The 21,265-nt window shown below is 43.5% G+C and overlaps 1 protein-coding gene across 1 annotated transcript in view; it reads right to left on the bottom strand.

The window, feature by feature from the left end:
• Positions 1–21,265, bottom strand: part of CFAP251 (cilia and flagella associated protein 251) — a 31,350-nt gene that overhangs the window by 5,073 nt on the left and 5,012 nt on the right. The window contains exons 5-18 of the mRNA XM_067539370.1: positions 21,131–21,239; positions 19,996–20,076; positions 19,288–19,365; positions 18,700–18,744; positions 17,664–17,881; positions 13,492–13,686; positions 11,908–12,155; positions 11,668–11,816; positions 10,583–10,756; positions 9,282–9,466; positions 7,888–8,002; positions 5,220–5,383; positions 1,917–2,007; positions 1,579–1,722 (exon numbers count right to left, since the gene is read on the bottom strand). Coding sequence (XP_067395471.1) covers positions 1,579–1,722; positions 1,917–2,007; positions 5,220–5,383; positions 7,888–8,002; positions 9,282–9,466; positions 10,583–10,756; positions 11,668–11,816; positions 11,908–12,155; positions 13,492–13,686; positions 17,664–17,881; positions 18,700–18,744; positions 19,288–19,365; positions 19,996–20,076; positions 21,131–21,239 — 1,996 coding nt within the window. The remainder of the gene's footprint in view (positions 1–1,578; positions 1,723–1,916; positions 2,008–5,219; positions 5,384–7,887; positions 8,003–9,281; positions 9,467–10,582; positions 10,757–11,667; positions 11,817–11,907; positions 12,156–13,491; positions 13,687–17,663; positions 17,882–18,699; positions 18,745–19,287; positions 19,366–19,995; positions 20,077–21,130; positions 21,240–21,265) is intronic.

Consider the following 21,265-nt stretch of genomic DNA (forward strand, 5'->3'; position numbering starts at 1 on the left):
TTTCGTTCTGTGAATTAATATTGTCCCCCCTGCTTTGTGAAGCAGATCGTAGGTTGTCTAGTTTCAGAGTAGTTCAGCACCTCTGTTTCCTTGACTGAAATGCTGTCCTCTAATTTCTTACAGACTATTTCACAGGAGGCATTCCCCGCCTCCTTGAGCAACTGTGTGTGAGAGGAATACATTCTCTTCTTCCCCAGCAGCAGGACATAGTAATTAATAAGCCAAGGAAAATCTCTAACAATATACAAAATTATGGTACCAAAGCAGGACTTTGCATCAGCTCAGCCTAAGATTAGACCAATTTCTGCCAGATCCAGGAGCCCCAAGGAAAGTCTGATGAGGGAGGGTTGCATTGGTGAAAAGTGGCCACAACTTCCCTTCTGCTGGATCCCCAGGGAGAGAGTGCTGCAGGGCTGGTGGGGTGGCACTGACTCAGTACAGCCTCCATCACTGGGTTTCCTATGGAGCCCCAGCAGAAGTTAAAGCTCAGTTAGTCTGAGAGAATACTGCAGCGATGCCACTGCTTAGTCTTCTCACCTGGAGATAATCCCTCTTGGATGAAGGCACAAGGCTGGCCCTGGGGAGGTGTAATTTTCAGATTCTTGCAACAGAGTCAATAAATCTACTCCAGGTGCCTTAATTGCCAAGTTGCAGTACTATAAATTAAGTATGTGTAAAATACAAACTGCCTTAGAAATACTATTACAATAGGATAAGAATCATGATCAACCTTATTAAGGGATTTATCTTTAACTATAGTACAGAAGTCAGAGGATTTGAAGCTTAAAACTCCTGAGAAATTTTTAATAAAAAAAGCTCTCCATTGCTGTAACCTGACGAATAAAACTTTGAGAGATTTTCATAGGACTTTAAGTCAAACATTTCTGAGTTAGTAAAGATTGTTGAGATCCCTGGGGGTGAAAGGTGCTTTCTCCATGTAAGATCATTCTCATAATCTCTATAAGGCACAAAAAGACGAAAGATCAAGAGGCTTTATAGTACATGGAAGAGTCAGTGCATAGAGCTGAAAGTTCTGAAGCCAATTTGTGTATAACTACACTTAACACAAGCAGAAGAAACTCATGGTGGATCCCAATTTGCCCTGGAACGACCTCCTATAGGGTGAAAGGAGGATCTACTCTTCATGCTTTCAGTTTCTCTTCTGAGGCAACCAATCTCTCTTCTGAGGTGCCAATTAAGTGTGTGATTTTTATGCTGGGGGCACTTACTCTCTGGGAACTGGACTGAGGCCATCAAACACCTATCAGATGAAAACTTTTGAGCTCTACTGACCTGGGCCGTATTTGTCCATCCAACCTAAAGGTGAAAGATTCCTTTTACCAAGCCCAAAAGCAGTCCAGTCCCCTAGTGGTAATGAATCTTTACTTTGTCCCATACATATTTTTTAAAAAAAGATACAGAGCCATATTCTGATCAAAGTTACACTAATGTAGATCTAAACTAAATACATTTAAAAATCCATGGATTTATTCCAGATCCATCCTGTGTGACTGAGATCAGAAACTGGCCAATAGCATGCCCCATAAACACAATCATTCTCTTTGGTAAAAAACAAACCTTTTCCTCTGACGGATAAAACCCCATTGCTCTCATTACAAATGGAATTTCCTCCAAGGGAATATGTGATGACACCTGTCTGGTCTCCATTGTATCAATACCCTGACTGCGCAGCTGTGCATAGTAAAAATAGTCCTCCAGTTCCTGAGAGAAAATCAAATGAAGTACGACAAAGTTCAGTTTTTCAACATGCATGGAAGAAGATATAACAACAGGCACATAGATGAAATTGTCGTTAAAGCAGATTTGGACACCCCAAAATTTGTCAGACCGGTATAAATTAATTCTAAAATCTTAACCAGATGTAACCACCCAATGTTTACTGTGGCTATAATTACCCTGAAGAATTCACCATCTCTGCCGCCATCCAACATGCTGTAGAATGGGATCAAATCTTCACCCCCCAGAGAAACAGCAGCCTCCAAAGCACTGTGGCAACAAAAAAAGATAGCTCAGAAACGGTTCACATAAGGAAATATGTCTCATTTCCCTTTCAACTCATTGCTGCCAGCTACATAGAAACTTATAATAATAAATTAAAAAAAAAAATTCACCCAAGACTCAGAATAAACAGGGAAAGGTACAGATCTGAGTTGAACCTTATGCTACGTTGTTAACAGTCAGCACTTCTACAGCACTTTCCACCCCAGGATCTCCCAGTGTTTTACATACAGTAGTCCAGTATGGTAGGTAATTATTATCGAGTGGGTCTCTGGTCTAGTGGAATGAACACAAGGCTGGGAGCTAGGAGACTGGCCTTTAATCCTGGCTTTACCACTGACTTGGTGTGTACTCTGTGTGTGTGACATTTAACTTTTCTGTGTCTCAGTTTCCTCATCTATGAAGTGTATTACTTCACAGGGATATTGTGTGGATTAGTTAACTTATATCAGGCCAGCACTTTGAACATGTAAAGGGCTAGTGTGTAGAGCTTGCCATAGAACAATCAAACCTTAGCTCCTAGTTCCCGAACTCTAACAATTACACACACTCCTTCCCAGTAATATACTGGGCTCTGTTACTCAGGAACTCTGTTCTTCACAGTGAAAGACAACGTCCTAGAGCCTAGAGCCAGTGTACATATAAAAATCCTGCTCTAGCTCCATCATTTGTGGTCTGAATTTCAGTTTCATAGGCAGTTAGAGAAAAAAGAGCCACATGTGTTATTAAGGATGCAGAAAAATAACAGGTCCCCCAGTGAAAACAGCCCAGGACACCTCAATAGCCTGGCACTGCAATAACATCAGCAACATCCCTGTGCATTCATGAGCAGCATGACATCAGCTTTGATCTGCACCTTTGGTGAGCTGTTCTCTATTGTGCTATCTGCACATTTTATGCTTTTTTATAATTAAGTTATTTGGACATTAAACATAGTAGAGATATAGAAGATACCAGAAGCAGCAGTAAAGTGATAATTAGCTCATAAAGAGCCTTGCTCCAAAAGCAAATTACATAGAAATTCAATGATGTCTGGACCATGGCCAACCATTATAAAAGAAGGGTCATTTACATTCTATTGCCTTCCTTCAAATGTTGCCCATTCAAACCCCAAACTGATTAAGCCACATGAAATGGGGAAAAAAATACATAAACCCACTGCTCTCTCACCACGGCTTCATTTGCTCTGGCAGCTCTGAGTTGAGTTAGCTCCGTACCCTCACTGCTGTGCAACTGGCTGGTATTACTAGGGAATCAGCAGGAGGAGCTCTATTCAGAGAGGACAGTGTCTGAACTGAATGCTTTGCAGAGTGAGCATGTTTTAGGAAGAAAGCCGTAATTCAATGCACTCCAAAGGGCAAAAATATGTTCTTCAGCAGTATCTTAAAGCCAGCCCCAGCAGGGATGATTTAGCAGAAATCAAAGAGATGAAGTATGCAGTGGTGACAGGTACTTTGGAAAACCCTAAGGCAGACAGATAGATAGCTAAACCAGCCTTCAGTTCTAGATCTGACAGTGAGTAAGCCCCATCTCCTTTTTCAAACATGAAATTACCCTGCATTGAAGAGGCTGATTTCAGGTCATTTGCAGTTGCATGCTTCGTTTTGATGTTGCATCTATCTATCTAGGCATTCACAGCATGCTTGGCACTTTGGTATCCTGGAGCCTCACCCCACCTTGTGTTCACATTAGAATGAATGGCCCTGACATTAAAGGCAACAAACATGTCCTTCTCTTTCTCTTTACCAGATTCCGTAAACAATGGCTTTTGGAGGGGGCACCCCCTCACGAATGTCAATGTCTGTTTGGCACAGCTCTTCAGTCAGCAGCTGACAAAGGAAAGTTCCAAGCTTGTAGCCAGGGACAGCACAAAACTGGCATATACATGCAGTCCCAGTTTCTTCAATTGGTCTCAATTGAAGAAAACCTTGGAGTTGTTGGTCCTAAATCCATTCTGCAAATGCACTGGGGATTGCCTGGACAACATCAGCTCATCCCATTTGGAAACTGAATAGTCTATATCAGCGCTTCTCAAATCCTGCAGGCCATTTCATAAGAAACAGATGCTCCTGTACACGCCCCTCCCGTCCCAAATCTCACAATCCCCACTGCTTGGCTCTAAAAATAGCCCAGTCTGTGGCCCATCAGGCAGGGATCTTAAAAAGCCTCTATTTTATATATTACTTAGCACTTACATAGCACCTTTCATATTCAAAGCACTTTAAAAACACTAATTTATTAATCATCATGTCAGCCTGTGAAATAGGTAGGTCAGAACGAGGATCCCCCTTTCACAGATGAGGAAACCAAGGCACTGAGAGGATAGGAGATATTCCAGTGCTCGCAGAGGGAGGCAGTGTCCAAACCAGGATTAGTACTCATGAGTTCTTGGTTCCCACTCCTGTGCTCGGGCCATTAGAACACATCTCTCTTTGCATTCATTGGAGAGGGAGTGTGGAGCAATATCCTACAAATTACTGAGTACCTTAAACTCCCATCGACTTTCATGTGACATCAGGGTGTTCAGTGCCTCTCAGGATCTGGCCCTTGGCTGGTAGTGCAAACCCAGGGAAATACCAGGATTCTAAGAGCTCAGTCAAAAAACAGGAGCCATTGGGGGCGGGGGAGGAAATCATGGGTTCCCTTGCCAACCCTCATGGATGACTTGGTGGGTAACTGGACACTTGGGACCAGATTTTCAGAACAGTTCAGCACCCCAATGGATCCCACTTGAGAACATCTTTGAAAATCTGCCCACCTCAGTTAGATGCCTAAGGGAAGCTGAGCCATTTTTGAAAATCTGGCTCCATTTGTGGGTCTTGAGCATGTGTGAAGACCTAGCCCGCTCTGTTTTAACTTTAGCCCTTCTAGCAAACCAACAGTGGAGCAGGTAACATTTTAAACTAAGTTGAATCCACTGAAATGCAGGTGTCAGTGCTGTACTGGATGGTACTGGAGTCACACTTGCACCAGGCTATCTACGTTAATCCCTCTGGTCTGAATAAGTTTTAGGGGCCTCAATTTTAAGCTTTTCTGAAGCAGAATGGGATCCTTTGGGATGAAAGTCCCTATATATAAGCATACGTTCATTGCCAGTACAATATATGCTTTAGCGATGTTGGTCACAGTTGTATAAAGGGACAGAGCACATCACCATTGATGAGAACAGCATGCTCTGCTTCTCCCTGGTGTCTACTCACTTTAAATTAATTTCCCATTTCATCACAGTGCAGTCATTACCCCCTGCTGTAAAGACATGACATCCATCATAGGAACTAGCAAGGTTGGAGACACCTCCTGGATGGCAAATGAAAGCGGAGGACTTGTGGGGGTTACCATCAATGGGCAAAATCTGCAGGCCAACCTACCAAGAAAAAGGGTAACTATGACAGCAGTTCTCAAACTTCATTGCACCACGACTCCCTTCGGACAACAAAAATGACTACATGATGTCGGGAGTGGGGACTGAAGCTTGAGCGCGAGCCCCACCACCCCAGGTTGGGGGCCAAAGTTCCAGCCCCGCTGCCCTAGGTGGGGGAGAGGGGTCAAAACCTGAGGGCTTCAGCTCTGGGCGGAGGGGCCATAACCTAAGCCCCACCACCCAGGGCTGAAGCCCCAGACCCCAGCACATCTAACATCAGCCTTGGCGACACCATTAAAACAGGGTCACGACCCGCAGTTTGAGGACCGCTGCTCTAGGACGACTGACACTTTTATACAATTCAGCTCTTCTATAATTAGGTGATGCTGGTGGCCTGTGGCACATGGGAGGTCAGACTATATGGGCTGGCAGTTCCTTCTACCCTTAAGCTCCATGACACATGTGATACAGAAGGGTAAATTCTACCCCCCAGTGGGCAGGCTAGGAGTCTGGGCTGCCCACTGTGGAGGGTTCTGTAGTGATAGGAATCCACGCTCAACCTACTCTGCACCTAGTCCTGCAGCACTGAGGCCGCAAGCACTCATGGAGCTGTGTTCCGAATCTGCATCTTCTGCACGGGGCCCCCAGATCCTGCCCATCCTTGTGAAGTGGAAATGCACCAGTTCTGCAGTGCATAGAGACCTCCACGCTCAGGAAAATGGGGCAAGAGTTACCCCAGGAGCATCCCAGTGTGGACTAAAAGACTGACTAAGGAAGGGCCCATCAATATGTAAATACAGAGTTTTACCACATTGCTCCACCAGTCAGCGGGAATCTCAGGGGCACAGGCAGTGCTGGCTCTAACGGCAGCCTTCCCACAGGTCATCCAAACTGTACTCCGCACACTTAGAGGCTTCATATGTAATCACACTGTCTCCATTTGTGTTAATGGGCTGCAGGTGCCCCCATCAGGGTAGAATTTGCCACCTGGAAACCCAAATCAGCTACCCAGGAAGGACTAACACACGTCTCTTTTGAGGTAATCAAATGGCTTAGGTGCATAGCAAAGCACAAGTGAATCCCCAGAGCTGAATGTGGACCTGGCTGAAATCAGGAAGCATCTAGCGACTTCACTGGTGTTATATTTGCTCACTGCAGGTCTGAGCATGGGCCCTTGCAGCATCTAAGAAGCAGGTTTTGGGTATTTTTAAGTCACTAGTGTGTTGTTCTACACTGGCCACAGCTTCCACACAGTAACCACGCAGGGAGCTCAGCATAAGCTGGTGGAAAACACATCCACAGGTGATCAGGTCTTTCCTCTAAGGAAAGCACGTATAACAAACAAACCAAAACAGAACACAAGCAGAAAAGGAAACAGCAAACTCCCAGCTTCGAGTTCAGTCCAACCCTTGATGCCAGCCCAGCCCAAAGACATTCTCACCCAGCTCAGCTGTCTGCCAAGATCAACTTTTATAGCCCCTCCCCTGAGCACCTGTGTGCAGGAGCGGCTGCTGAGCTGAGATTAACTCCTTCTTCACCAGGGACAGGTAATGTTTATACATGGTGTCACAATTCAGTACCACAGCTATTGCCTATTTGGAGTATACAGCAATACTGTGGTACCTGTGGGGAAATGCTACATTTTGTAAATGGTGACTATGGTGCATAGAAACAGTATAACTGACTCCCAGTGAAATACAACAGAAAGGCTAAGCAAGTCCTCTCCGCGTTTCCTGCCTCCCAATCCCCACATCTCCTACTCCCAATTCCTCAGCTTCCAATCCTCTGGTCTCACCCAGACCCACATCTTTCACTTCATGCCCCAATTCCCCAGCTCCCCAGACTTCAGACCACCACTCTCTCTCTCTCTCTCTCTCTCTCTCTCTCTCTCTCGTTACTTGCCTTGCTGAGTACCTGGAGGACTAGATTACCTGAAACTCAGCACTTTCCATGACTTTGACTATGGTGAAACCTCCACGAAGGACCTGTATTTACAACAGGCAAACCTTTGTCCTAGGCAAGCACTTGTGCTTTTTTCTCACATGCTGAGTAATTGCTCAGGGCAGGTTTCACTGTACGCACACACATGTAGAGGATATGGCAAGGAGCACCATAAACATATTTTTATTATAAATAATAAATACTATAACAGCAAACAGAATAATACCTAGCTTTTATACAGCACTTTTCATCAGTAGATCTCAAAGTGCTTTCCAGTGGAGGTCAGTATCATTAACCCCATTTTACTGATGAGGAACTTAAGGCACAAAGATGGGAAGTGACTTACCCAAGTTTACCCAGTAAGGCTATGGCAGAGCCAGAGATAGAATCTAGGTCTGCCTAGTTCTAGTCCAGTTCTCTATGCACTAGGTGATACTGCCTCCCCTTAAATATATGGTGTCTGTCTCCCTTAGGTACAAATGGCATCTGTACGTTATAGCTGTTTGCAGTGTTATGCAAAACCATTCAAAAAGCATATCTGACATAAACATATAGGGACTCTGTACCTTATCTTTTGTAATATAGGCCAGATATCGTTTCTGTGGATCCTGAGTGTTTGCTGCTGGAAGGATTTGTATCTTCTCAAGGGGGGACCCATAGGCTGGCCCCAGAAGTGTCTTTCTAAAGGAAAACAATATTTTCATTTATTCCATGGATCTTATCCTTTTTGTCATAAGAATGTTGCTATGCATAAGTATGGAATTGCACACGTGTGTGTGTGCGTGTATATAGGAGTGTGAGAGTGTGAATTTAGTGCTGGTGAAAGGTGTCAAGATGACAGCTTTAGAGACCAAAATCTTCTACCCCAACTGCCCTGTGTCTCTCTTTGGGCCACCACTGGAGTGAGAGGAGAGTTTGGTCTTCATGGCCCATTCAATTCTTGGCCTTTGCTGAAACTGCCAGGCTCCCACCAGATAAAATATAGGCTTCCCCTTGGAACTTTGCACTTTTGGTTGAAGAACCGAACTACTCAGCTTCCAACACATCCAGCTCTTTAAGCTCTGACAACAGTTACACATCATTAAATAATCTCAGAGAGTTAACATTCACGGCCAGCCTGCAAAAGGAGGTTTTAAAGAACCATTCTCCTGGATCATCTCTACAAACACTGATTAATTCAGTCACTAACATCCTCAAAGGATGGTTAGTGTGTCTTCTGTGAGAGCACTAGCTTCCATTCCATTAAAAATATTTTACACAGCAATCAGTCATTTCCAGAGGAAACTTTTAAGGGGGACCTAAGAGCTGAATCCTGTCCTGAGTACACTCATCCAGCAAAATCTAGCTACAGGTACTCATTAAGAACCTGGACTATTTCGGCTTCTGCTAAAAGGATATTTGGGCAGCTGTAGCAGGATGGGGCAGAAAAAGTAGGCCAGTCCCTTTAGTCTGGCTAGGAGAGCAAAGAAAGGACTTGGGCTGGACTGGATGCTGGCTTCACATTCATATTTTCTTTATATGAAGACCAACACAGGGGCCAGCTGAGTTTAAAGTCTGCTAGTTAGCTGTGTTGGCCAAGGCACGATTCCTGTTCTAACTAGAGAAACCCTTCTGAGTTGACATTTTGGTAGCTAGCACAGTGGAAGCAGGGTTACAGCAGCCTCGTATCACATGCAGCTTTATAAATGAAATCAATGCATCAAGGCAGGACTCTATGATATCCAGTTTCCTCTCTCTTTTAATAAAAAATTTGGGGTCCAGTGATTTGAATAGATACCAGGCACTCAGGACTCTGGGCTTCCATTCCCAGCTCTGACTCTCTGTGTGCAAGTCCCTTAGGCCAAACTTCAGTAGCATCCACTGATCTTGAGTGCACACAGAGAGGAGAAGATTGGGGGGGAAGGGGAGAAAGAATTGACTCACTGTGAAAATAAATCAGAGTTTGAGTTTCCCCAGTTACCTGCACATTCTAGTCGTAGCATTATAAAGCTTCATTTTGTACTGATTATTGGCTGTGAGAATAAAAGCTTCTGGAGTTATGGGAGGGTACCAGGCCAAACACATCGGGACCGCGCTCTGTTCAATGCGGTCTCTGCGCAGGACTGCCAGGTATTCTTTACTACTGCTGCCTAGATCATACTCCACCTGAATAAAACACAATAAACAAGGTGCTTGTGAAACAGCTGCACAGACCTGTCAGCATTCATGGTAATCTGCTCCTTGCTAGCACCTTTTGCTTTACGCTAGTGATCTGCTGCTATCGAATTCACATCCCCAACAGCCCTGCAGGATAGGGGAGGAGATTTTTTGCAGTTTATAAAATGTTACTGTTGCAATCTCTGCTCACATAATTATTGAAAATCACATGGGTTATAACTAACTAGGCTGATGCAATGTCAATTACAGGGAACACAAGGAAGACTCCACTGCAAAGGAAACTCAGCTCCCGCTGACATGCTGAACCTGCAGCCAAAGCTGGAGGTGCAAATCCCCTGGCTGCGGAGGACCCTGACTGCAGTGGAATTGGTGTCACTTCACTGGGGAGAGGGCTGTGGGAAGGATGTGGGGAGCCTGTGCAAGGGTGTAGGGTTCCCTACACATCACAGAGACAGTGTGCCTGCACAGTAGGCTTTGGAGGCCTGGGCTGGCGTATCTGATGCTACATGTTTTAATGGGTCATTGCCTCCCTGAGAGAAGGATGCAGAAATAGATTGGGTCCACTGCACCTTCTGCTGCTCTGCATCTTAGGGAGGGAGGATAAGTCCATGCCCTATTGAAACTTTACTGCCCTAAAGGCAACTGGTATGGAGCATGGGGGGAAGGCTTTTCACGCTGAGTAAATAGACAGGTCTTGCAATATGAGATGAAGCCCAAAGTGAGAGACTACCTGGCTAAGAGAGAGTGCAGATGACAGACTCAAGGGCCCTTCACTGAGAATGCCCAGGTGCCAGCTCCAGACGTGCAAAGGGACAAACCCCCTGACTGCCAATGAGAGGGGGACAGTTGTTCTCAGATGGTGGAATGGGGAAGTGCCTCTCTGACAGCCAGAACCTAAACCACACAGGGTTTCATACATGAAAAAAACCAACAACTTCAGGCTACAGATGAGTAAACTGAGACCCAGAGGAGCTAAAGTAACTTGCCCAAGGTCAAAACAGCCAGTTGAGTCAGAACTGGGCACAGGATCCAGGAGTACTGCCACCAAGTCCCTTGCTCCAGTCAGTAAACTCTGCTGCCTTGTAGGCTTTTAAACAGACTTACCAACAGCCTGTCCTCGCCAAGGCTTAAGAGCCTGGGTTCATTGCTGTCTAGAAGGACTCCGAATATTATACTTCGAATTGGTTTATAATGCGAATGAAGCCCGGCTAGGTGCTCCCAGGATCTTTCCCCATTTTTCAGCATTCTTTTGTAAACAGTCACTGAATATTTTTCATCCTAAAATGACAATAAAAATATTTTAGTTTATCTTCAGCCTGCGCCTCTGTTGTGTTCCCCCAGCTGCCAGGGGAATTCTTAGCTCATTAGTCTGGCCTACATACATTTCTAGCTATGTGCTCTGTAAGCCACAAGGAAAGTGAGGTAAATAAAGTGACGACAACAACAACACACCTGAGTTGGAAAAAAATAATCTGAACAAAACTAAAATAATAAAGAATAAATCTTCAGCCCTGCCTGAAAGGAAGCCACTGACCAATCCCAGGGATATACTACAGTGTGTATCTGCTCTGGAAAGGGAATGTAAAAATGGCCTCATGATGCTCCATATTGATTGTCTCGGTGAGTCTGAAGCAAATGTGATCAGGTTATAAACAAAAAGGTTTTTTTCTTAACTTCCAGCCCCCATGGGATCTAAGAGTCAATCTGGGATCTTTCCTTCTCATGTGTCATCATCAGTAATTAAGATTCTGCACATCCAAATGCAACCTCATTGCCTTCAAATACTGCCAGATTAATCTGTGCACCGCAATATGAAAATGAGTTAACCATTCACTTAATGATACATGAGGCAGACCAGACTCCATCTCACTCTCCCATAGCTAGTTCTCCAGGGCTCAGAGGAGTAAAGAGATGTCAACATTTATTTTTGTCACTAAAATCAGCAGGTAAGGCTCTATACAGACACAGGGAGCAGGTCTACTGAGGAGGAAGGTGCCATTTTTACAAAGTCACTCTTCAAAGCAGAACAGCTTTAAGGAAGGGAGAGCAGCTTTCCAGAGTGTTGGGCTCTGAATGGAAGAGACCCTACCTGCTCTCCTTCAAGATTATATCATGGGACAGCCTAGAAGTTCCAGTCCCACCAAAATGTACTGCCAGGAGAATATACATATACCACGAGAAAAACTTACAGCAGTTGCAAGATACTGGGAATCATGAGAGAAGCTTATATGAGTTACTGGACCTCTTGAGTACTTGAACTCTTTACAATCATCCTCCAATGAAATAGAATCAAGGATGTAAACGCTTCCATCAGTAAAACCAGCTGCCAGAAAAGAACCTAAAATGCACACCAAAGAACAATTATTCCACAGATCACTCATCTCAGGAAACCTGTTGCTCAATGTTCAGTGAGATCAAGATAACAATACCGTTAGGGTCATAGGAGAGGCACTGGATACTGGCTCCAGTAAAGATTCGGCTAATGAGGTACTTTGTCTGCATGTAGTCCCACACTTTTAGCAGCCCACAGTGACTTCCTATGGCAATGAGAGGCTGGCTAGGGTGGCAAGTAATGGCATTAACAGTTTCCTTGGCCTCCTCCATTAATTTGTCCAGTTTTGTCCCATCTGCTGTAATGTGAAGTACTGTCGCATCCAATGTGGAGAGGATAAAATTCCTGTTTAACATGAAGAAATAGAAGCAATTTGATGAATCAGGCAGGTGGGCTCTTTCCCTCCCAGTTACACAGCAGGCTAATTTCTCATCAGTAATTTAGTGAAGGATTGCTCTCTAATACAGTGGAAAGAATGGCTGTTCATCCACCCACTCAGCCGTGCCCACAGTGCAGTTGGAAGACAGTTTCTGCACATACATAAGCAATGATATACAAACCAAACAACTGACCAGGCTTGTATGTTACTAAACTTTTAGCAGGACATGGTTGCCAGCCATCCTGAAATCTGGGAGACTGGACCCAACAGAAGTGCCAAATCCTGAAGTCCTTTCTCAGAGCTCAGCTCTGCTACCCTTTACTGTACTCCAGGAGCCATTCACTAACAACACTAGGATTCTTTGTGGAGTCAGGAACTACTTAGCAGGCCTAAGGCCAAGGCAGATGTTTGAAAAAGCCGGCATTAGAACCCAGGAGTTCCTGTGCCTCAGTCCTGTGCTCAGACCACACCGTCTCTCTCTAGCATTTGTAAGCCTGCTCTGACTTCCCCTGTGGGGCAGGAGGGCCTTTCAGTCATTTGTCCTGTGGTGGAGCTTGGTGTGCCATAGTTGATGGGGGGTTGTGTGTCTGCCTGGCCAAAGGAGGCTGCTGTAATGTCTGGTTAGGCAGAAGGTCTGCAGAGGTTGCTAGCTGTGATATCCATCTATACATTTGATGATGGGACCCTGGGAGCAGGAGCATTTTTTAGCCTTTCCCTTTGCTTTTCCACCACTTCTTGCTTCTCAGAGTGGCTGCCACTACCAGGAAACGACAGCAATGACTCAGCCAGACAGAAGAGACCAATAGGGAAAATACTTATTCCCTGGGGCAGAACTCAAGTTTACAGAGGAGTCTGTCTATGCTTCACATCTCCTGGGAGAACACGTGAAATTTAAAACTGCCATATGTTGTCAAAAGAGTCCAAAAGCTCTGCATAAGAAAGCTCTGTTTCAGGCTGCAGGCAACAAGGGAGGCAAAAATTAACTAGCAGGGGGTCACAGCCCCTTGCCTGTGATGGATTGGTTTGATTCTGCATCAAGATGACCAATGTAAAGCTATGCAGCCCTTCCTGCAGAGAAGACAGTACATTGGGCAGCCTCACCTACCCATCATATTGTATATTAACACCTGAATCATGTGAACTGACAATTACACACTCGAAAGTTTCATAACTAGATTTAGGATTTACAATCCATTCTGGTAAAGCCAAAGCACAACAAAGAAAATCTGTTGACTACTTGTTGAACATTTCAACAGTTTATTATTAATCAGTTGATTAGATCCATCACAGAAGGACTCTCACCTTATAATAAATGGTTGACCATTTATAGTGCAAGAACTGGAGTAGTCTGAGTTGCTGCTGGCAGGCCTGGGAGGGTTTTTTGAAAAGGAAATGGATTGGATGGGCCCCAGTTTAAAGTGGCTGTACCAATTCACAAGCTGCAGCTGGCCATCATAGAATTTAATATGACCTTTGACATCACAGGTTACAAAATAGCTGAAAGGAAGGACAAGAATCTGTGAATCAGAAAACGTTTGTTAAAGAGCCCCAGAAGAACAAAGGGCTCATCTACGCAAACATTTAGTTTGTGGCAAGCCAGTGTGTAAATCTACCCTGCACTAGTGTGCTACGCACTAAGTGTCAGTATGGATCCTGCTGCTGCGCACTAGCAGGTTCCTGAGGCATTTTGATCTAATCCTGTTTCAAAGCAGGGTATATCAAAGTGCATTACAGAACTTTTAACATGCAGCATCAGGGTCCACGCAGACACTGGGAGCATGGCAGGCTTGTGTGGGATAGATTTATACCCCAGCTTGCCACAAACTAAGTGTTTGTTTAGACAAACCCTAATGCTCTGCACTTCTCTAGGGCTTGTTAGGAAGGAATACACTTCACAAAGCCTGATCCTGCTCTCATTTACACTGGTAAAATCAAGAGTAACTACACTGTAATCAGTGGAGTTACACTGGTGTAGAACTAGTGTGAGATCAGAATCAGGCTCTTACATCTCACAACACTGCTGCGGGGCATTTTCATCCCTATTTTATAGATGGGAAAACTGAAGCTCAGAGAGATGACATGCATTTCCCAAAAATCACACAATGTATCAATGACACAGCCAAGAATAGAACCAAAGAGTCTTGACTCCCAGTCCCTTGCATTAATCTTTAGAAACAATACCTTGGAAAAAGAATTAATATCTAATGACACTGTAGTAGTATAGCACCAGCTAAACACATGCTTAACCTACCAGCTAGCATCCTACCAACATAGAATCGTAGAACTGGAAGGGACCTTGAGAGGTCTTCTAGTCCAGTCCCACACACTCAAGGCAGAGCCAAGCATTATCTGAGTTTCTAGACCATCTCTGACAAGTGTCTAACATGTTCTTAAAAATCTCCACTGATGGAGTTTCCACAACCTCCCTAGGCAATTTATTCCAGTGCTTAACTACCCTGACAGGAAGTTTTTCCTAATGTCCAATCTTAACCACCTTTGCTTCAATTTAAGCCCATTGCTTCTTTTCTTATCCTTAGAGGTTAACAAGAACAATTTTTCTCCCTCCTCCTTGTAACAATTTTTTATGTACTTGAAAACTGTTATCATGTCCCCCCTCAGTCTCCTCTTCTCCAGAGTAAACAAACCCCATTTGTTCAATTTTACCTCATAGGTCATGTTTTCTAGACCTTTAATCATTTTTGTTGCTCTTCTCTAGAGTTTCTCCAATTTGTCCACAACTTTTCTGAAATGTGGCACCCAGAGCTGGACACAATACTCCAGCTGAGGCCTAATCAGCGTGGAGTAAAGCAAAATAATTAATTCTTATGTCTTGCTAACAAGAGTCCTGCTAATACATCCCATAATGATGTTTGCTTTTTTTGCCATAGTGTTACACTTTTGACTCATATTTAGCTTGTGATCCACTATGACCTTCCAGTCTCTTTCCACAGTACTCCTTCCTAGGCAGTCATTTTCCATGTTGTATGTGTGTTCCTTCCTAAGTGGAATATTTTGCATTTGTCCTTATTGAATTTCATCCTATTTACTTCAGACCAGTTTGTCCACATCATTTTGAATTTTAATCCTATCCTCCAAAGCACTTGCAACCCCTCCCATCTTGGTATCATCCACAAACTTTAAAAGTGTACTCTCTATGCCATTATCTAAATCATTGATGAAGATATTAAACAGAACTGAACCCAGAACTGATCTCTGCGGGATCCCACTCAATATGCCCTTCCAGATTGTCTGTGAACAACTGATAACTACTCTCTGGGAACATTTTCCAAGCAGTTATGCACCCACCTTATAGTAGCTCCATCTAGGTTGTATTTCCCTAGTTTGTTATGAGAAGGTCATGGAAGACAGTATCAAAAACCACCTCTAGACAATGCCACAGGTGGCATTGTTTAGAAGTCTAAGCATGGAACTAGGAAACAAGAATTCCTGAGTTCTAGTTCTGACTCTGCCATGGACTTGAAGAGCAATCTTGGGCAAGTCACTTAACTTCTCTGTGCTTCAGTCCTTCCATCTGTAAAACAAGGATAATGGTGCTTAACTCACCTAATTCATAGGGGCTGATGTGAGGGCAATTAATGTTTGGACAGCACTTTGAAAGTGTAAACAATTAAGTACTAGGTATTTATTTCAAATAGGCATTAACTTCCAGTTAGCAATCCTCATAGAATGCATAGATGGTTGATACACTACTGCAGTTAGAGTTAAGTATCTAGTAGTACCTAGTAATATCACTGCATGGGTTCCCTATAAATATTTTAAATTTGGCAAAATTTCCTCTGTGACTTTTATTTCTATTCAGCATCTCACCAACAAATTTTCTAAACATATTTAATAAAATTATTAGCGAGAACAGGAAAATCTAAAGTAGGGATTTTTTAAGAATTCATACATCAAAAGAGTAGCATGTGGGATATAACATACAACCAAGGTATGGCTAAGGAAAGCACAGTAACATATCATACTTGGGGGGCTGTAATGTATTGGCTTGCACTGTAACATATGTGCACCATTACCCTCTACTGGATGGAATCTGTCAGACCATTTATGTTCAGTGTGTATCAGTTCCCTCTACTGGTTAAGATCCAGAAGCCGCTCTTATAATTCACCCGATAGCCAAAGTTAATCCATTCTGATCCTATGCAATTAACAGACAATTGTGGAGCCAGTGTATTAGGTATGGGGTGGGCGATTTCACAAATTTTGACAGTTTCTATTAAGTAAGAGCTTTATATTTACTATTCAATGAATTATGTTTCTCTATCATTTCATTTTAGACCACTGATGGTTTTAAGGTTTGGTACCTTGCCTTGTGGGGCAACAAATATGTCTGCCTTATCCCACCAGGGAGCTGAGATCCTCAGCTTTCCAGTAATAAGGAGCATTTTGTCCAAATTTACTGCCAGTGAAAGCTGACACAACTCATCTGAAGTCAGCAGAGTTTTCCTTCTTACACCAGCAGTGAATTTGACCCAGTCCCAGAGGGCACAAGGCAGTGAACCTTAAAACTGCAGCACTTGGATGTACATAAAATATTTTATATGCTTTTAATTATTATTAATACATTTTCTGTGGGTTTAAGTTCTGTACTCAGCATATTATTAACTAAAGTCACCTGGATTTGCATGTGAAAGGATATGGAAAATATTACTTATAATATTATTGAGAGGGGGATTTTCAGAAGTGCTCAGTGTTGGCCCAGTTCTGTTCCCTATGAACAAATCTCCCACTGGGAGCAATTAGATCACTGCTCAGAGCATTGGAAAACCCACTCTTTAACTCTAAAAGCAATCCTGGCTTAAACGTCTCTTTCAAATTTTGCAAAAGCAAATTATATGACAGTGCGTGGAGATGCAACAATGTTCTGCTCTCACTTGTTTGAGGTGAGCCATATGACTTGCCACTTATGAGTAATGTGAGACTCTCAAACTCATGCCAATGGAACCTTTGTACTAGACTATACACAACCATTTGGCCTCACTAACTAACACAGATATCCCTGATCCTGTGATGTGTCTATCGGCCTGATTTGCCACTGCCTTGTACTTTGTGTCATCACTGATGCTCGTGCAAAGTGGGTGCAGAATACTATCACCACAGAATTTTGTATTCACTTTGCACAAGTGTAATGGCTGTGGAAGGTGCAAGCCGGTGACGAATCAGGTTCTATTTGTTGCAGAAGAATCCTGTTTTCATTCCAATCCAATATCCTTAATACATGAAAAGATAACAAGGGCCTTACTGAGTTTTTACCTATTTCTTACTCAGGCAAACTACCACTGACTGGAATTGGAGGTTTGCTTTGGTGAAGACTTCTGTGTATGGTTCAGTATAAATATATGCAGAACAAACCATGCAAAAAACAGTTTGAACATTGATTTTTCATTTCAGCTGCACACACTGGCTTTTTAAATGCCCACATAAGCTCAGGAACAGAAAAGTATTTTATCCATTACCTGTCAGATGCAGTAAGCACAGTGAGGGCATCTTTCTGCACATACATCAGCTTAATAGCCTTCATATTATGTGGTTTTACACACAAGCTGGCAGACATGGACGGTGGGCAGACTGAGTCCCACACCACCAGCTTCCCTTCTGATGTGGCTGTGAGAGCTTGCAAATTGCTAAAATGAAAAACTGACTGACTAAAGAGTCCCACCATCTTGTTGAAAGTCTGCAAAGGAAGCACAGAGACTCTGCATGGCATTCTCTGTAAGGTACAAACTAACCAACCCTGGCAAAGTTTTCAACAATTAATTGAAACTAAAGGAGAGAAAAAAATAACGTCGTAAATCTGAGTGTAGGAAACAGTCTTCAAACAAACCCCTGGTGTTAGAGACAGTAACATGCCTTGTAGAATGACAGCTCCATTTGCTCCTGAATAGCCACTGTTCCAACAACATACTGATCGTGTGGAAGGGCTTTGCTGGGTGAAGAAGGAAAACTTCCCCTCATCTAGTGGACTTTGGGTCTTTCCCATGTTTTGTTTCCCTCTACGCAGTAGATGGAGAGAGGGGCATCAGACCCTATTTAACTAATGACTGCATAGGTGAACTTCTCTGTTAGTGCCATGTATTACCACCTCAGCTGGCTATTGGCCGCACATGCCTCTTCAGTATGAAGCAGCACTCTGGCTCCACATTAGGAAATGAGTGTCCCCCCACCCCATGGCAGGACCCAGCAGAGGCAATTCTGTCATGCAGGCTGGGGGAGGAAGATCCTGCTGCAAGAGATGCAACAAGCCCAGCTCTTTCTGGGAGTCGCACCCTGACCTCACCTCTCAGCAACCATAGACTGTCCCCTCCAGTAGCCACAGTGTTCCCTAGAGAGCCATGTGGCATCTCACAAGCAACCAATGTCCGAAATGTTACTTTACAATAAATCACAAAAGTACCATACCAAGCAATATGGTGCTTGTTTAACAGGACACGTTGTCCCTGCCAGAAAAAAAGCAAAACAGCTGACCTGGTATTGTCCATCTACAATACTCACTCTGTCAGTTAAAGGAGGAGCGCTGTACTGCAGACTTGTACTATCCTGAGGAGAAATACAGAGAACTAGTCCCACATAAAAATGTTCATTTTAAACTGGACTTTGATTTAAAAATAAAAAGAGGCTCTATCTAACGTGCCCATCACTGTGTTATTACATTATTAGTTGTTATTACAGTAGCATTTAGTCAGCACACCTGAGACTGGGGCCTCATTGGGCCAGGCATTGTGCAAACATATTGTAAAAAGACAACTGTCCTGAAGAGCTTACAGTAAGCAGACAAACAAAGAGTTGGAGGGGAAACAGAAAAGTTAAGTGATTTGCCCAAGGTCACAGAACTGGCAGAAACAGAAATCAGGACTCCTGAGCTTCAACCCAGTGCCCTTTCCACTAGGCCATGCTGCCTCTCTAGAACACAGAGCTTTAGTATGTCTCCCTCTCTTCTATGAGCTCAGTATCCTCAGCTTTTCCCTTTTATTTATTAAAGTAGTGTAATTAAAGTGTTGGGATCATTTTTTCCTTCACAGAATTATCTTATTTTTGTAGAACAAGAACTACAAAATCACATTAACTCCTATGCCTACTTACCCACAGATAAAATATCACTTGAGTTTTACTGTTGCTGACTAGTTCTTTGTGATTCTTCGGATTAAAAACAATGTAGTTCTGAAATTCAAAAGTTAAAGTTAGGTTAAAATTCACGTTGGCCAGTGTACTACGTTTACACATCTCCATTTGAATGCTCTGGAATGGCAGCTTGCTGTGCTTCAAAACAGCCATTCGGATTAAAAACGTACTGTGTTCATCTGCAGCGAATTTGACACATACGGCCTGATGCTCAGTTTCACTAAGGCCTTCTTATGCCACTCTGGCAGAGCAATGGGACCTTAAAGTGAGCACAAAGAACCTTGTGAGTGTGACCCCTCTGAGGAGTGCCTCCCTGGCCGGTGTAAAGCTAGCATCAGGGCTCTCCTTTGCACCTGCTGTTGAGAGGTCACCGCAGCTGGTGCAGAGAGTCATAGGCATGGCTGAAGTACACTGCTCTATTACCATTCTCAGTACCTATAGAGGGTCATGGGAAGCAAAGTGTAAGTTACAGTGTCCCTGGGGCTGCTCTAACATATACTGGGGGCTGCACAGCCTCTGAATACAGGAATGTAACAACAACATTGTCCCTCACCCAGCCCCGTTTCTGCTCCAAGTGCAGGAATGACATTCGTGTAAATCAGGCCCACTGTGTTTAACAATGGTTTGTTTCTACTCTCCTGAGCCCCTTTGACAATCAGAATTGCTCACCTGATAACCAAATGCAGGATGCAATTCCACACTAAACATAGGTTTCTCTTCAGGTGAAGTCCACTTCCAAATGCAAACTCTCTGGCAGGCAGGAGAAAGCAAAGTAACATCAATGTGATTTTTTTAAGCACTACTGAACTCAGTGAGCCTAATCCTGCTCATTCAAACTGCAGCAACCAGTAAGTCAGCGGGGTTGCATGAGCGAACATGGGAGCAGAATTGAGCCCAGAAGGCTTTTGCGGGTTAGTATGGAATTTTAAAAAATTGATTATATGAGATACTGATTGTATGCAAAGTCACAAATGAATATCCAGCATGGTCAGGCCTGAGGTCAGACATACTTTTTGAACTGGAGATCAACAGAGTTTGGGCTCTGCTTCCCACAGATTGTGCAAAACTATGTTATATATCAGTTTTGCTGCAACCACATTTGAACCATGTTTAATCCATCTCTTTGACCAGTGAAGATTGGCCTGAGGGTGCAGAACAGTGCAAGAGATAATGGCATTAGCTTTTCTGCAGGCCTGGGTTCCAATCCTAACTCAGATGACCTCAAGCAAACCTGAGTTTGATGGTCTCCAGTTGTGTACACAGAAAAAGGGGGAGACATCATTAGCATTTAGTTTGACCTCCCACTAGCTTCAGCCCTGGCATAATTTTGGCACTGTTATAGGCTGTGAATTGCATAGCAAAAGTGACTTTGCTGGGAAATCCCATTACACCACTGCTAAGTAGGTCTCCCATTTTACCACCTCTCACATATTGGAGCAGACTGACAATATGATCAGAAACTAACAAAAAATTCATGTTATTTTTCTACCTGCAATGTAAGATGACTGGACTGCATGTTGCTAGTTACAGTAATCAGGTTATTTTAACCAAAGATGTGTCAAAGTCAGAATAGTTTATCCTGATGTATACATGTTTCTGAACTTTGTAACTTTAAGATAAATGATATCCAGATATGAACTACCTCTGGGTTAGTAAAACCAAAACCCACCTGATATGATTTTGCAAAACCAACCCCCAACCTGTCCAGTTTTACTCAAATGATTCATATCCTCCTCCTAGTTACACTGTTTCAAGTTTGCAGGGTTCAATCTTTACAGGATGCAACAGAGAAAACATTTTTTACCTGTACTTTGCCAGCACCAACTGTTACCAAATACTTAGCATCTTGGGAAATAGCAATGGCACCAACCCCATCTTCTGGATGACTATCAAATATTGTACGCACAGGAATCCTGCAGAACAAAGCATACACAGTCAC

The sequence above is a fragment of the Emydura macquarii genome, unplaced genomic scaffold, assembly GCF_026122565.2.
Source record: "Emydura macquarii macquarii isolate MOO-44397 ecotype Brisbane River unplaced genomic scaffold, CSIRO-AGI_Emac_v2 contig_554, whole genome shotgun sequence".
In the NCBI taxonomy this organism is placed as follows: domain Eukaryota; kingdom Metazoa; phylum Chordata; order Testudines; family Chelidae; genus Emydura; species Emydura macquarii.